This window comes from Acartia tonsa, chromosome 14 (genome assembly GCF_053477335.1).
Source record: "Acartia tonsa isolate MP-2025a chromosome 14, ASM5347733v1, whole genome shotgun sequence".
Classification (NCBI taxonomy): Eukaryota; Metazoa; Arthropoda; class Copepoda; order Calanoida; family Acartiidae; genus Acartia; species Acartia tonsa.
This window is the reverse complement of record NC_137273.1, coordinates 3,997,913-4,016,006: the sequence shown is the minus strand read 5'-3', so window position 1 is coordinate 4,016,006 and position 18,094 is coordinate 3,997,913. Positions and strand designations below refer to the sequence as shown.

At 32.0% G+C, this 18,094-nt stretch overlaps 2 protein-coding genes across 2 annotated transcripts in view; both read right to left on the bottom strand.

Moving 5' to 3' along the window:
- Positions 1–586: 586 nt before the first annotated feature.
- On the bottom strand, positions 587–2,829 carry LOC145306378 (uncharacterized). The gene is made up of 3 exons (XM_080148471.1): positions 2,667–2,829; positions 1,098–1,755; positions 587–755 (listed from the first exon to the last, which is right to left on the bottom strand). The coding sequence occupies exons 1-3, from the start codon at positions 2,827–2,829 to the stop codon at positions 587–589; spliced, it is 990 nt and encodes a 329-aa protein (XP_080004597.1).
- Positions 2,830–3,263: 434 nt separating this feature from the next.
- LOC145306375 (uncharacterized) overlaps positions 3,264–18,094 on the bottom strand; it is a 73,060-nt gene continuing 58,229 nt past the window's right edge. Inside the window, exons 8-18 of the mRNA XM_080148470.1 lie at positions 9,557–9,657; positions 9,046–9,105; positions 7,869–7,963; positions 6,876–6,949; positions 6,305–6,402; positions 6,014–6,042; positions 5,436–5,615; positions 4,907–5,070; positions 4,403–4,510; positions 4,068–4,178; positions 3,264–3,388 (exon numbers count right to left, since the gene is read on the bottom strand). Coding sequence (XP_080004596.1) covers positions 3,264–3,388; positions 4,068–4,178; positions 4,403–4,510; positions 4,907–5,070; positions 5,436–5,615; positions 6,014–6,042; positions 6,305–6,402; positions 6,876–6,949; positions 7,869–7,963; positions 9,046–9,105; positions 9,557–9,657 — 1,145 coding nt within the window. The remainder of the gene's footprint in view (positions 3,389–4,067; positions 4,179–4,402; positions 4,511–4,906; positions 5,071–5,435; positions 5,616–6,013; positions 6,043–6,304; positions 6,403–6,875; positions 6,950–7,868; positions 7,964–9,045; positions 9,106–9,556; positions 9,658–18,094) is intronic.

The following is an 18,094-nucleotide window of genomic DNA, read 5'->3' as shown; positions in this document are numbered from 1 at the left end:
CAATAAATTATAGATAAATTTACATTCTTAACACTTTTTGTAAATTAAATTTATTAATTGAGAAGTTTGGGACAGTGATAGTTTGGACCAACTATTCAAGATTTATTAAAAGTATCAAAATTATTTAAGCCAAAGAAAGAACTTTAGATACCAGTTTAATTTACAGTTCCAATGTCCTCTCCTTACCATAATCGTCATTGCTTTAAACTATGTCTGTCTTGACGTCTATACAGCTTTCAAGTTCAGCAAATTCATATATAAATGTGTTTTATAAAGCAAAGTTTCAAGCTGTTTTTGATAAGAAAAACTGTTTTTATGTCATACTAATTAAGAAATGGTATATTTTTGTTTCTTTATGATAAAGTAGCGGTTAGTCCCTGGCATCTAGGGGCTATACATTTAAAGGGTGGAGAGGGGATGGAAAATAGCCTTAAACCATACCAAGAATTAAATCTGGAATTAAAAAAGCCCAAAACCACCAAAGGACCTAGGTGAAGCTTACCTAGAATAAAGAATATAATCGGTTCTGTAATTATTGAGATCTTAAGCTTCAGAAAAGAAGCCCTTGACTTTATGTATCTAAGTATCATCCCTGATCGCTGATAAATCGCTTGGGGTTAAGCTGCAACATATTATAATTATGTGCATCCAGCGGCTGGCCTATCTGCAGCTTAAACTTGTCCACACATTTCTCTGGTGGCAGCTGCGCTACGCTGCACACATCTAGGCTGTACTTGTTCAGCTGGTGCTCTAGACTTCCTGTTACAAGATGGCGGTTATTTTTGGCGTCAAAAAATGTAATGGCACTGATTAAAAATGGTTGCCAAAACTTAAATTCTTTTTTAGGAATTAGTTTTGCTCAATACATTTTCCCTTGAGGAAAAGTAAGAGACAAAATAGATTTATTCAAACAATAAAACTCTTTCTGCGACACTTAAAACACAGCAAAAAAATGCTTCAAACTGCCAAAAAAGTATGGGGATATATGGGAATTGTTCTATAAAAGTAAAACCTGCATTTAACAGTTGGAAATCAATACAAGTTGAAATTAGTGCAATTTAAGTTAAAATTGTATTTTTTAGGGCCTAAACAACAACATCCCTGAAATTTTGCGGATTCCTTTGGCCAACCGTGTTTCTTCGCGGCTTTCACAATATCCGCACTCACTGCCCGCCTCCGCCACAGTCATCATATTCAACTTAGCGGGCAGGTTTCCTGCCATTTCCGCCAGGCTATCCTCTGTCTGCAGGGCAGACCATGTCATGATGTTAACGTTTGACGGGCTAGCCGGCGGGATTGATGAGCTTAGCTGCACGTTAACGGCATTGATCAACCGGGTAATTTGGTCCGTAGTTTCTGTTAGCATAACCAAATTAGTGCCCCCATCACGGAATATATGCACCAGCCGGTCAAACTCCTTGGTACCCAAAAAGTTCAGTTTCAAATTCACAACTCCAGTAAAGCAAATGCCGTCAACATTATTGAGCAAACTTGTCGATATTTTATCAACATTATCGCCCATCTCAAAGACGACCAGAATCGCCTCTTTCCAAGCCAGCTTTTTGGCCAATTTATTGATGACCGCGGGAATTTGGTCGTCGCGGGATTTTTCCAAGTATTGTTCAGTTTCCATGAGGTTATAATGGAATATTCTTGGCTTGATGTAGGGATCATAGGTATCCAGTGTTACGGTGGCTATTAGATTTTCTGGTACGTCTATGGTTTCTAGAGTTTCCCGGCTTACGAGGTATCCACCTAGGTTTATGGATAATTTTAAAAGTAACAGGACATAAAAATATACAAAAAAAATTATTATCTTCAAAAATTCATATTTTCCAGATACGCTGTTTTATTACCAGCTTATACCAACAACGAAATTAATAAATTAAACCTATACGAGATTTTTAACTGTCCTTGGGGGATAATACTTAATAAAATTGGTGACCTTTTTATCTGCCTCCAAACATTAATTTAGATCTATTTCTCTTGTTGGCTATACCTTATTCCTGTGTTATTACAACAAACAATCATACTTAAAGTAAATGTTATAAATACATCCAACAGAGGCGTTTATACATTCAGTAATTTTATGTCATGTGACAAAATTTCATCCAATATTTTTAAATAAACATCCATGTTATTCCATTTTTTTGGGGGGAGTATAAGGTGTTTTAATGTGTCGATTGGACTTTTAAAAGTATCCCTAGGGGCATTTAAAGGCACAACCGATAGATTTGATCAAATTTAAAATTATCCATTCCTATATTATATCCACTGCGACGTTGTGACATGGTTTCTGATAAAACTAAACTCTGCAGCCTCTCTTCATCCTCCAGGGATTTAAACTTATCCTCTCTGATATCATAGAAAATATTTGTTATTAATTATTGTGCCTATAACTTCTTTAGCAGTCAAAAACAGGTTCAGAAATTTTAAGATGAGTTACTCTACGTTATTGAACTGATTAAGAACCTAAGCTAAACCTTACTTAACCAATTATTATCTAGAAGACATTTGATAAAGTTCCCAAAGTTTATCAGTAAACAAGTAAAACTTTGGGTACTAGTTTAATCTAGTAACCTATCCCTACCCTGTTCATTTTACCAAATAATTGTTAATATTTTCTACGTTCCTGATATAAAGAATGCATCCAGAAAACTGATTACATATCTCATTCATTGGATTAAACTTCTCCATCACTGGTTTTTCTGTGGTTACTACTTGCTGATCAACATAATTAGTATCATAGTATTCATAATCATCGGGTATATTGATATTTATATCATCATTCTTGTTGTCATCAATGCTGTTTTCTTCAATTTCAAACATTTTTTCAGTAGTGTCAATTTTGATTTCATCAGCAAAGGTGGATATTTCTTGTTCGTAGTCTAGTTGAATTCGAAGGAATTAGCTTTAAGAATTTTTGTACAACAAAATCGCTCTATCTCTTTAAAACTATATGAGATTCACGGACACTATATTAAAAGAAAATACCATAACCATCTGTAGATTTTTATTCTTATTCAAAAGTAACAGGATGTCTGTCTGTCTATCTGTGCTTACCAAAGTATATCGCTAACCATTCAACCGATATGTTTTCCATTACTGGGCAGCTTTTATTAGGTACCGGTAAGGTTTATGCCTATTTTGGGGTAGGGTACCTATACCTCAAGTGCCCCAAGAAGCCTCTAGAGGCGCTAGTAATATTTTTAAGTATTTCTGCCTGACTTTTTGACCTTTGCTTCTTTTAGATGTTGACATCCTTATTCTAAATTATTTGAAATTCCTTCATTGCCTAAATTAATGCCAGAATTATTACTGAAATCATAGTATGCAGTTGTTTCCTCCAATATTTCAGCAAACTCCGTCGTTGAAAAGTCTGTATAATCTAATTTAGTTTTATTTCATTACATATTCGCGAAAAATTGCATTTGAATTATGTTTATCCTTAATTTGGTTGTTTTTAGGTTATTTTTTAATACCCCCACACCGTATTATACCGATGAAGTTCAAGAGGCTTAAGGTGAAGTCACTATTGCTATTGTAAATGTTAAAATAGTTTCTAACTTATTTACCAACAGACAACAAACTATTTGACTGAGCATGTTCTTTATTGTAGTAGAAGGATATTATTTTTTACGCCAGTTTCAATGGCAACATCCATGTGTTCGTAATTTCTACAAAGTATAATTTACAATGCCTAACATAGAAGCAGTAGATACCTTACATTTACAAACTTTATGCTAAAATCAGGGGGATAGTGGATATGAGAATGGGCGATAAAGTAATCATCAACCAGTTTCAAATGAGGGCTTTTTTTTTTTTTTTAATTTCTAGAAATAATATTGGGTTATAGTGTAATCCAGGCATCTTAAGGGAGAAGATAATAGACGATAAATTGATAACAAGCCCCAAAGTTGCTAAACAAAATTTCCATATGTGTAGATTTTAAGTATTGGTTGAAAAATGCAAACACTACCAGATTGCAACCTACCAATGAAAATTCAATAAAACTTTTGGTATCACTATAATTTGATTAAGATTAATAGCGGATATGTAATAAAAACCTAGGTTATTAATTTCAAAATCGTTATCAGTAAAGTATTCAGTAACATCTACGTCTAACCGTTCTGTAGCCTCGAGATTTCTACCAGGCGTTACGTCAATAGCTGCCGCACCTTAAATTATAGAATTGTCCTATTAGTTAAGATTTTAATATATACTGAAAAGATTGAGTTCTTCAATTAATTGAAACTTCACATAGGTCCAAAGATGTGTCTAGGCAATTTCATTTTTAGATTTAAGTCTTGTGATGCTTTTAGGCTTATTCTGCTTTCCCTATCATTCGAATTTAGAGAGCTCCCCGATGCTAGGGGCGTAAACGCGTCTAAAACTAACTCACCTAAATAATTTTCAGTCATTTCAAAGTTTACTTTTTCAGTAGCAATACTTTGCTCAAGAAACTTCTCAAATGTTCGTTCAGTAGTTGTTGTTGATAGCTGATATCCACCTAAATATATGGAATTGTATGATAAACTTTAAATTTTTATATTTGTTATAGCTTAAATAAAATGTGTCATCTAATCTATCTATTTATCCAATTATGCCTATCTTTCTATTTATAAGTCAATCTTTCGGAGCTTTCCCTAAAATAATTTTTTTGAATTTTTTAACTAAAACAAGAAGGGAGGTGATATTTTTTTACTTTATATCTAACCCCAGCGGGGGCCCTTTCCCTATAGTGCCCTAACCCTACAGGACTACCCTGTGTCTACTATAACCTAACCTACAATAAAACACTAAATTACGAAAAATAAGGGGAAGGACTTTTTTGTGCTTGACTAAGAACTATTAGGGAATCTCACTATCTCCAATAATCTTTTTGTGTATCTATCTATCAATCTACCTGAGATTTCATCGATTGTTGGTGTGCTGGCAGTATCATCCTCTGGTATGTCCACAGGTACAATCTCATCTGTAGAAGCGGAGGTGTAAACCACTAACATGTAGGACGTGGGGGTAGTACGGCGTTTGATCAAGAAAGGGTTAAAGAATTGCTCCAGATAGTCCCTTAAAAATGTTCATGTTAATTTTAGAATAAGATTTTAATATTTAAAAGTTTAAATCTAAGAGGTTGCGAGATTAATTAATGTGTTATTTTCATGTTTTAGATCCTATGTTCATCTGTCCTTCTAACCCTAGAAAAAAAAACACAAGGTCTCTTAGCTGTCAAAGTGTAGAGGTTGCGTGATTTTTACATGTTATAATTTAAGTATATTTATCCCCTACCTAAAACTTAAATTAATAAGTTTAGCAAATCTGCACTTCTGTTCTTAGCTAACTATACTACAGGCTATCTATCTATCTTCTAATATGTATTCCATATAGGTTGCGTGATTTTTACATGTTATCTTTTATGTTTATCCATCCCTTACCTAGAACTTAAATTCATCAGTTTAGCACATCTGCCCTTCTGTCCTTGGCAAATGACCCTCCAAGCCTCAAAGTAGCTGGCCTCGAGGAGCCTGACCATCTCTAGGTATGGCAAGGCGGCCTCCATGGCCTCTATCAGCTTGTAGTTGTTCTTAAACATCACTGTGGTCTTCAGCAATGCCCTAAGTTGAAAAATATTAGGCAAGAAATAGTTTATACATTTCTTAATTCATAAGCTTTCTACATCAAGGAGAGATGTTATTATAAATTTAAGCAAGCTTTGATTGGCCTATCGTTTTTCAAATTACATTAAAATTATATTAGCAATGTTTATTCCTAGGATGATAGGATGATTAGTTACAATCGTAAAGCAGCTCTACTTGACGTCCATTTTCTGGATATTTTAGGACAAAATAACAAAAAAAAACAATTATTGCTCATATTTATTCGGCATTAAAAGCACAGTAACTCTATATTTGTACACGATTGTCTCAAGTTTATAGCATATCTTTTATGGATGTTGTTATCCTTGTCTATTGAACCACAAAACATTAATATATTTTTGGAAAAAATGTTTTACCTTGAACTGAAGGGGAAAATTGAGAGAACCTAAAAAGTAAAATAATCGATTAATGATACTAAAAAAATTAGATCAATCCTATTTCACTAAAGTTAGTCCTTTTAATATCTAAATATTCTATTCTCCTTTAAAGATAATATTTATCAAAAATATTTGTTTATCGCATCGTATTATAGACAGTTTTCCGCAGAAAGTAAAATAAATAATTAGAAGATTAGTTCCAGTTTTGAGGCCCTGAGGTACCGAACCACAAAACAGGAAAAAATCATACCAGGAAAAAACTTGGCATACCTTTGTTCTTGTTAGTAAGTTTTCTAATTTATTTAAGACATCACTGTTTAGAATTGATGTAAAAATCCAAGTATATTCAGAAGCAGGGCCTGTTAGTCCTAAATAAGATAGATGGATGGATAATTAAACAGCAAAGCCAAAATAAATCTAAAAATCCAGGTATATTCAGAAGGGCCTGTTAGTCTTAAAAAGATGGATAGATAGATTATAAGATGGAAAGATAATTAGACATGACTTTTTAAAATGGGTTGTTTTTTACACTGGTCCCCAAAGTTTTATAATAATGTTTTCTTACTGGTTGGCTTAACGACTTTGGGGGCTCTAGTAAATTTGATTGGTTTATTCATTCATTCAGTTGAGTGTTTAAACGTTTCAATCTCTAATCTTAATCTACAGAAAGAGGAATTTTGTGTATCTTCATAAGGGATGTACATCAATTTTTGTCTCCATCCCCTCCCTATCCTATTAGATGAACGAAATGACCATTAAATAAGGTCCATGTTAGCAAATAGCAACCTAATTTGCCCTGTGAATACATACACGTAAATACTATATCCATTGTGTTGCCTACCTTGCAGTCTATCAACAAGAAAATCCAGATCTTGTCCCACTATATCTACCAAAACAGTTTTTGTATCATCCATTCTAAAATTTGACAATTTTATTTAACATAGGAAAATGATAAAAAGTTACTTGTAAAAGTAATAGGATATATATGTGCCTGTCTTTCTGTGTGCATAAGATCTAAATTGGTTCTTTACAGTGAAGCTTCTTATAGGTCTAAGAAAGGTGTATAACTAATATAGAAAAAAAAAATAAAAAGAAATCGACCCTACAATTTATTTTATGATTTTTTGTATTGAAGCTACTGTATAATTTATTTTGTCTGTCGGTCAGTCAGTCAGTCAAGATAGACGGTTCTTTTATTCGTGATATTTCTCCAATAAATCTATTCTTTTCTTAACAAATGCTCTCTAAATATCCTTGATCGTATTCCAATCCATTTTTTGTGCTTCGCTTCCTATGAATGCTGTCATCCTTGTTTTTATTTAAGCAAACCTTAGTATATCCATAATACTGGAGGCTGAATATATATCTTCAGCACTAAGAGTATGAAATTTATATACTAACCTTATAAGGTGTATAACTATTATAGGGAAAATTAAAAAGAAATCGACCCTACAATTTATTTTCATGATTTTTTGTAGCGAAGCTAGTAATTTATTTTGTCTGTCCGTGTGTCATTCCGTAACACCACAGGGAAATGTATTTTTCTCGGCTACTATGGAACATAACCAACTGAAATTTTTAGTGTAGAAATCTATTACATATGGGTATCTAATCTACACATTGTTTTGTCTGTCGGTCAAGCTTAAAAAGACATAAACCTTATTTTTAATGGTTCCGTGATTATCTTTTTTATACATTTTCTCTCTCCTTCTTTGCTTTGTTATAACATCTGAACATTTGTTCTATAAATCACTCTGTCCGTGATTTTAATCTATTAATTTTTTGTGCTTCTGTAGGCAATTTTTTATGTTGTTTTGATGGTTTTTTTACTAACCTTAGAATGTCCATAAAACTGGATGCTGAATAAATATCTTCAGTTCTCAGTGTATGAAATTTGTAGATTCCAATTTTACCAAGAGCCACGCGCAACTAAAATAAATAAAAGTCCATGATATAGAGTAGTAAGGTTTCTGCAACGAGGGAGGGGACAGTAGCCTGTTTATTACACCAGTCCCTAAAGTTTTAAAAATAACGATTTATTATTTTTTTATTTGTTGGTTCATTAAGTTGAATTTCCAATCGTTTCAAAGATTAGTTTATATCTACTGAAGGAGTATATCAATTTATCGTTCATTGTCTTATCAATAACGATCCCTGGATAAATTCAAACTTCTATTAAATAATCTTATTATCCTAAAATATTACTTTTTATAACTTGCATAAAGTTGATCCAATATTTTTCTTATTTAAAGAGAAGCTTTTCTCTTATAATTAAGATACAGCTAATACTAATATAAAAAACATTTTCGGTCAAATATCAACGGTTTTTATTAATGTTATTTTTCTTTAAATTAGTGTTCTAACATTATTACGAATTTTTTAATATTTTAATAGAAAAAGTAATAGGATGTCTATATGACATTCTGTCTGTACCAAAGGATCTTGTTAACCGTTGAACCTATATGGTTTCCCTTTATGTGAAGCTTGGTATAAGTCCTGGGAAGGTTTATAACTATTTTAGGGGAGGGTAAACCTCTCAAGATAAATAAACCCTGGAAAAAACACTAACTCTTAAAAAATCTTTCTTTAAAATTATATTGTAAATTGGAGGGTCCACTCGCACACAATTCCCCCTAAAGGCCCCTAAGTGCGAAGCCACTGAAATAAAAAACGTAAGAGACAACTTTGTAACTTTTTACCTATTTTTGTTGTCAATAAAAATAAATATTTAACTTATTAAAGAGTTTTTCGCTTATGATATCTTTTTTATTTATCTTATTTAACAAGATGTTAGCTGTTTATGACTTTAATTATTTGTCAAATAATAAATTATAGAGATTAATATTTCTTTCAAAGAAAATAAGATTCTGTCATAAAGCAATATTTGTATGTTTTTTAAAGTAATCACTTGAACGATAGGTCTAACGTTTTTGGTGAGGCTTAGAAATTGCGGTTCTTTCACTAAAAGTAACCATCGCATTTTCGACTAGATGTAAAAGGAATATTTTTACCTCTTGTATTTGATTCTTTCTTGATACATTCAGGACACCTCTCCCAGATTTTATCTCAATCTAAATATTTGATAATTTGTCCTAGCTATGAACAGAATCTGTCTATATGTCAGTCTATCTATCTGTTTGTCTATAAGTCTGTTTATATGTCTATTTGTATGCCCGTTCATCTGCCTGTCAGTATCTCTGTAAGCCTGTCTAAAGGTCGTTCTGAAAGTTTGTCAAGAAGTATGTCTGTTAATCCGTCTGCCTATCCTTCTGTCTGTCTGCATTGCTGTAAGAGGTATGCCTGTCTGTCTTAATGTATAACTTTCTATCTGTCTGTCTACCTAACTAAACTGCCTCTCTGTCTATTTGTGTGGCTGAATAACTAGTTGTCTTTCTATCTTCCTGTCTATCTGTCTGTCTTTCTAATTAAACTTATATCCTTCTGTCTGTCTTTTTATTTGTATGTCTAATTGTCTGTCTATGTGACTACCTTTTTATATGATCAATGTCTATAAATTCTTACCAAGTCTTGACTGGATGATTCAGATTTTTTCAGCAGTACATAACTTTCATCTAATTTGTTCATATTTCTAGGTCCTTCGCATTCGTCTAACACATTCAAATCTAAAAATAAAATTTAAGAATCAATACAAAGGGTCTTAAGGGATATGAGAATTAAAGGTAAATTAATGTGTGTCCCCCAGAATAATAACAAAATTACAACTTCTGTAGATTTAAATGATTGGTTGTAACGTTTTGGCACTGCTATAGTTTGAACCAACCGATCAAGATTTAATTAAAGTACCTAAAGCTTTTATCCTAACGAATTTGAGTACGTGTTTATAAAACTTTGGGTACCAGTGATTTAACAATCCAATGTCCTGTTCCTTCCTGATTAATACTATATTTATAGAATTAAACGTTTGCTTCGAAAATATCAAATATTAAAAGTTTAGATTTTATTTTGTAAATCATATATTTTTTTATTTTTGTGTTGTTAAAAAAAGTGCTAAGCTACATTACTTTTAAAGATATACGAATAGACAAAGTCTATGATTAATTTTAGAGTACCTGCGCTACTATAAAAACTGTCCTTGACTTTTCAAGACGTCCATCTATCATGATGATTTAGTCAAAACAAAAACACAAACTCACGCTACCAATTTTACTCTCTTTGGGAAAGAGAAAGGAGTTCTAAAGAAAATTTTAAAAAATAATGATGGGGGTACTTTTCCCCAAAATGGCTAAGACCCTTTCAGAGACCTGCAAAATCTTTACTGTAAATGAGAACTAAGTCAGTTTAATGATTTTAGAGATATTTTGGTACAGAGATACTTAGACAGAAAGGCTACCTGTTACTTTAATATATACGACTAGCAAGAAGGGTTGGGTATTTCGACCTCTAACCCAATTTTAGTTTTTTAAAAAAAAGTAAAGTTAGGGAGAGTGGTGGTAACCTCCTTTACAATTATTATGAACCTTCCCAAAAACCATTAAAAATCTGCACTGCAAAGGAGAACCATATTTGTTCAGTACAGACTAACATACTAAATATTTATTTAAAACACCTTTTATATACCTATCAAAAGTGATTATGAGGAAGTGAAAATTAAAATTCATTGATAATACTTTCTTGTAGCCAAAACGGGGACAACTTTAGCGAAAAACAAGCAAATAAAGTTCTATATCATAAAAAAGAAAGTATATCATAATAAAGTAATAATTTATATAAAAAAAGAAGGATCATGGAAAGAAAATGAAGTAGCGGGGTTCGTCGTATTTTCACAGTAGCTTTTTTGGGATTATTTTAGATTTGGTAAATTTGAATGAATGCCTCGCAGGGTTAGAAAGTTGACTCCACAAGGTCTAGAAATAGGAAAAAAGCTACTGTGAAAATACGACGAAACCCAGTACCCACTACTTCGTTTTCTTTCCATGATCCAAAAAGAATGACAACAAGTATGGAAGCACAAAAAATCATGAAAGGACAAACAGACAAAGTAAGTTATAAAGCAGATGGTCAGTGATAAAAAAGAGAGAGAAATATAAAATAATTTTAACAATAGAAATCACGAAACCTAAGATTTGCTACATATGGACGTTGTAATCCTTGTTTTTTTTCAACGTTTTTATGTTGTACTAGTTTCAAAAATTATTACCCTTGTTTTTTTAGTAGCGAAGCTACTCTATAATTCACTTTGTCCGTCCGTCAGTCCGTCAGTCAGTCCGTCAGTCCGTAACGCTATGGGGGAAATGGGATTTACTCAGCTCCTATAAAAGATAAAAAGCTGAAATTTTTTGACAACATTCCCATCATTAAGGAGCACAAATAACTATAAAACGTCAATGGCGGTCGGACGGCTTTTTAGCAGGTTTTAGGCTATTTTTTTATTTTCCACATTTTTCCTCATATCTTTGGTGTTTATGGTCCGATTTTCAAAATTTTTTCAGTTAGATATATCAAAATTAAATTTTCCGTCGTTTGGAGAACCAACTATGACGGTCAGACTGCCCTTTTGCAGGTTTTTGGCTATTTTTATATTTTTTACATTTTCCCCCATATCTTTGGTGTTTATGGTCCGATTTTCAAACTTTTTTCAGTTAAAGATATCAAAATCAAATTTCCCATCGTTTGAAGAAAACAACAATGACGGTCAGAGTCCCTTTTTGCAGGTTTTTGGCTATTTTTATACTTTTTACATTTTCCCCCATATCTTTGGTGTTTATGGACCGATTTTCAAAATTTTTTTCAGTTAAAGATATCAAATTAAATTTCCGGTCATTTGAAGAAATCAACAATGACGGTCAGACTGCCTTTTTGCAGGTTTTTGGCTATTTTATATTTTTTACATTTTCCCCCATATCTTTGGTGTTTATTAATCGATTTTCAAAATTTTTTCAGTTAAAGATATCAAATCAAATTTCCGGTCATTTGAAGAAATCAACAATGACGGTCAGACTGCCTTTTTGCAGGTTTTTGACCGTCAGTCCCATCCACGAACTTTTGTACTTCGCTACTTATGGATGTTGTCATCCTTGTTTTTGTAATTAAAGTAGAAGTATAATTAAAAAGTGCATTTTGAGACCTTGACTATTATCAAAGATAGATCTAATTCTATCTATCTATTTAGGATATAAATTAGACTTGACATATAGGTGTTTTTTTTATCTGGTGCACAAACTTATTAAAATCGAAGCTTTTCTTTAATTAGGGTCGGTCCGTACGTCCGTCCGTCCGTCACAAACGGATAGCTTTTGTAGTTAATTTAGGCATGTTAGAATTGTTCTATCGATTTCAAACTTTGCATGGTGATTCCTTTAGTAGTTAGGTACGATTAAGAAAGCGTAGCAACTCTATAATCATTACAAGAATGTCCGTACGTCCATTTGAAACATGTTGATTTTTTTACTTTTTAAACAACAAAATTTTTTGTGATTTAATCATCCGATTGACCTGATTTTTGGTATGTTTATTCCTGGGACAACAAAGTATAATGTTTCAAGCAAAGCAACTCTATAATCAAGTCCTAAAAATGTAAGTATGTCCATAAACATTATCCTGTATCAAGCAGTTTTTTTTAACAAATTTACACTTACAATTTTGCTTCAACTCTTATACATTTATATTCTGATTATTCAGTTCTGACACTATATAAGTGTTAATGTCCGTTTGTCCTACAGTTTCAGTGCTTCGCTTTTATGGACGTTGTCATCCTTGTTTTTAGGTTAAGTTAGGTTAAAGATAGGGAAGACTATCCTTGTAGTTATTTTTACTCCGTATAGATTATTGTCCGGCAGGGTTAGAATCTCCAGCGAATCCCCAATGATGATATATCTCTTCTGTAGAGAATAATATTAGTTTAGTGGTTAATATTAGTTTGAACCAACCAATCATAGTTTAATTAAAATTACCGAAAGCATCTTTAAAACTTTGAATACCAGTTTAATAAATGTACAGTTTAATGTCCCATCCATCCATGGAATACATTTGTACTACACTACAAATTAAAGTATCCACTAATATTGGCCATTTTGCTGTACACTTACTATACCTAATTTAAGTGGTCCATTTGTCAAATTATCTTAAATTTTCCCCTAAAAACATATGTCGTTGTTTGAATCTTGTTATCCACTAAATATGTATTGCACCCATTAATTTAAACGAACATATTCCCAATTAATCTATCTATCCGCATATTTTTGCACTTTAGGGACCCACGGAATTTGACCATGTTTGGTTGCAGAAACAAAACCATATATTTACAAAGAATATGTTTTTTTGTATAGTTTCTTGAAGTAAATTTGATCATAGCATCACTGGGCTTTGTATTGAAATGAGTAAGGGGTAGAAAAATAGCCTAAAATCATACCAAGACCCAAAATGAAAAGGCCTATAACCACAACGGGTGCTATTTGAAACTCCCCAGATCCGTTAGTTAGATCTTAATAGTCAAGTGAAAATAATTAAAAAGTTAGCTTTTTTATGAAAATGTTTAACGAGTTGTGGTTTCTATTTATCAACAGGACAAAAGTTGTGGTTCCATTCTGCACATGTTGCTTATTATTCGCAAGAGCCTTAAGGGTACTATAGGTAGACCCAAGGTCAATTTTTAGGCAGATATAAATACTGTTTTTACAAACCTGCCAATTTTTCCTAATACATGCGAAGTTAAAATAATAGCTCTTTATCGCATAGTATTACAGATGGCTTTCCGTGAATGTTAAAATGAAAAATTATTCGATTAAAACCAGTTTTGTCAGCCCCGAGGGGTGGAAGGCTCGGTCTAACAAAACTGGTATCAACTTTAGGATTTTTATTTCAATATTCGTGGAAAATTGTCTGTCATTCGATGTTATGCATGAATTTCAGTAAAAAAAAATATTTTTAAAATGTATAAAATGTTTCGTTAAAAACCATGTAATCTAATTATTTACATTATAATTCGCACAGTAGAAACACTAGTTAGATATAAATAGGCACTTTGCAAAGTAATGAAATTTTTACACTCCCAAAAATATTTTTGCGCATGTCACAATGGGCAAAAAGGGAATTTTTTTAGCGGCATAAATACTCTATAAATAAAGCATGCCCTTCTATTTGTTCGATCGTTAATTTGATATCTAATTGTTCTAGCCATTTTGAAGATCATTTTGAAGTCTGCACAAATTTAGCATGTTTGGTTTTAACTGTTTATTTATTCTCTTGTTCTTTATTTATTGTTTTAGAACATTGTGGTGTAGCCATGATAAGAAGCTTATTAATAGTAAACATTTTGACCTTCAAGTACTATTCTAATCGGCCTTACCCTAACTTCCTTAGAATATGTAGTAAATAATGAAGCAAAAGAGAAAGAACGTCCAAAACATTTTGTAAGAGGGGGTTACTTATGGCAAACCCCCCCCCCCAAAAAAAAAAAAATACCCTGGGGATTAAAATTTACACGAATTAGGGGGTGGGGGGGGGAGGGGCGTAGAATCTAATCTAATATAATTTTAAAATACTAGGGGGTAACTACGACACACCTAAATTCGTTTGGCGGGGGTAATCACCCCTTTAGTCGATCCTTGCCACCACTTGTACATCCCTGCCATAGAGGATATAACGTGTTCTTTGTTGACATATTCTTCATAATAGTTTAGCTTTCTTATTACAAGATTGTATTTACACTATCGGAAAGCCTAAATTAAAATCTTGAAATAGTTTTAGTCGATTTTTTTCTGCTTGTCATTTCCTTTTCGGAAACATATAAATTGAGCTAAGATCTTGTATTAGGGAATCTTCTAGATCTAACAATGGACGTACATACTTTTTTGGTAATGATTATAGAGCTTCTACGCTTTCCATATTATACTTTTAATAGCAGAAATCACCATGAAAAGCTTGAAACCAAAAGGGTGATTCTAAATTGCCTAAATTAATTGTACAAGTTTTACGGACAAACAAAACTACAAATATAGAAATGCAAAAATAACAAGGTATTATATTTTCTTAAAAAGCTTACATATCATATCCCGTTTAACACACATTTGATAGTGACAGACAGAAGGACAAACAGACAGACATATGCATACACTTATAGAGTAGCATCTCTACTAAAAAAATTACATAAATATTCACTTGACAGATATTATTATCCTTAAATTGATTTTAATTTCAACCTTTCAAATCCAATACAGGAAGAGATAATACTTCTCAACAAAATTTATTTTGCCTTCCAAAACTAATAATTGCTTGAAATATAATACATATATGGAAAGAAACAAGGATGACAACGTCCATAAAAGCGAAGCACTGAAACAGTAAGACAAACGGACATTAACACTTATATTGTGTCAGAACTGAATAATCAGAATATAAATGTATAAGAGTCGAAGCAAAGTTGTAAGTAAATTTGTTAAAAAACTGCTTTATACAGGATTTTGTGTGTGGACATACTTACATTTTTAAGACTTGATTTTAGAGTAGCTTCGCTAATAACATTATACTTTGTTGTCCCAGGAATCAATATACCAAAAATCAGATCAATTAGATGATTATATCACATAAAATTTGTTGTTAAAGAAGTGAAAAAATCAACATGTTTAAAATGGACGTACTGACATTTTGGTAATAAATATAGAGTTGCTGCGCTTTCTAAATCGTACCTAATTACTAAAGGAATCACCATGCAAAATTTGAAATCGATAGGACAATTCAAACTTGCCTAAATTAACGAAAAAAGCTATCCGTTACGGACGTACGGACGGACCGACCCTAATTATAGAAAAGCTTCGCTTTTAAAAACAATATGGTCTTAGTTGTTTTGATATATTCATAAAATCTAATATTGATATTATGACAGCATTGGAAATTAAAAGATAGCAGAAAACAACGATACTTTTGACAAGCGGAATGTTAAAAGATTTTTATTTAGAACAATTATCACTTTCTATAAAATCTGTTTTTATGTATAAGATGTTGTATACATAAACAGGGATCTTCAGCCGCGGCTAATATATTTAAAACATTACTAATAGCAGCGCCCAAAGCATCTAGAAAAGGGAAGGCTTTGAAATAGCCTAAAACCATTCAAAAACCTATGTTAAGCTTCCCCTATATATGATAGAATGATTAGTTAGGTTTGTCTGCAATGCAAGTTGACACAAAATTATGAAAAATTCGAGGTTAAAGTTCCTCCACCCAATTTAAATTTTTTATAAAAAAAATTTTAGTTTTGCAATATAGTATAATATTTTTGTTTATTCGGCTGCCAAAATATTAAAACAACGAGTAGCGGTGGGTGTCAGCAGCTGTTTAATCCCCGATAAAATTGTCATTTAAGTCCTGTGAAAATTTTGAAAAAAGTTCAGATTGATTTCAAGCAGGCAGGGATAGGGCAGGAGGAAATAAATTAATAACATTGTCTTGACAAAAGACTAAATTAATATAAACAAGTTAAGGAGTAAGTTTTTTTTTATTTCTTTGCAAAGATTTCGCTAACCAATTAAGGTTTCAATTTAAAGGACGCTTTATATTGGTCACTAGATTGTTTCAGGCTACTTTTGTTTTAATATTTAGGTCTTGGGATGATTTTAGGCTATTTTATGTTCCCTTTACCCTTCGAATGAGAAGCCCTATATGCAAGAGGCACAGGCGCTTGTTATTAGAATAGAGAAGGATTGTAAATTTAGGATTCTATAATGAGAGTGTCGATATAAAATCTGGCTATCAACAAATTGTGTCAAAATTAGCGTATAGTTATAATGTCTTTAGACTGTCGATATATTGTCAATATCGACATGTATGTCATCCATAAACACTTTTTATTAAAGCTATATTGTCGACATAAATCCCTGACTTAATTTAAAATCTTACTTCCCTTTATTTTCCTTTAATTGTAAAATAGAGATAATCGCATAGAATGATCATCTTTAATTGGTATAATAGAGATAATCGCATAGAATGATCATCTTTAATTCTATAAAAGAGATAATTTCATAGACTGATCATCATAGGGTGTACTGCATATGAAGGGGTAGAAACCCTCTTCTCCTTCTAAAAATATAAAGATATATATAAAATAAGCTTCTATAATATCAAGTAGCTTTTATTCTGTCCATAAGATCTTGCTAACCTCTGAATTGACTGAGTAACCGTTTTAGAAAAACCGAAAAGCCTAAAACATTTGAGATTTTATAAAAAACACTTTATATTACAAATTTATTTTTCATGTGTATTTTATATTTATATTTTTTAGAATGGGGAGGGGGGGGGGGATAAGGGAGGAAAATTTATTTTTGATTTGTTTTCAAAGATGAGGACATCCTTGTTTAAAGATTTTCTGTCGATTGTAAATAAGTATCTCATATAGATAATTACATCTTTAGATTTCATTAGCTATAGATATTCATTAGAAGAAAATTGTGCAATAATAATGGATATATAGAATACGCGTGTATGTATTGTCAGAGAAAATTTGTCGTCTATTTAGTTTGCTACATCATTTATTGGTCAGTTCATTCATTAGTAGGAGAGGAGGGGATGAGGTGAAAGGGGTGGATGTATCGTTATTTTAGTTAGCTCGGAGTATCACTTTAATAGAGTACATGAAAATCTGGTTAAATATCCAAATAATTATGTATCGATTTACACTAATAGCTTTCCATGTTGATACTGTTGTCATTATATCGACATTAAAGGGTTTATGTCGACTATATGGCTGTATTAAAAATAGGTCGTTGCTGACATTTCGATCGTCTAATCATATCTAAATACTAATATTGACATAAAAATGGCACAATTTTTGATAGGGTACCGTATAGCATTTAAATACTTTGTTCAGAGTCAAATCAGTTCAGCGGTTTGCATAGCCTAAGCTTCATTGGGAGATACAAACGGACGAATAGACAGACATCGTATTACTTTGTATCATAAATGCTATGTATTTTTCTCCCTGTTTATAAAGCAAACAATTGCCAAGTTTTTAACTTGCGAAATCACAATTAAGTGTTCATACAAAACCAAAAAGATTTTTGGCAAAATCTCTTCCTTCCCTTATCTTATTTTTCATAAAAACTTTAC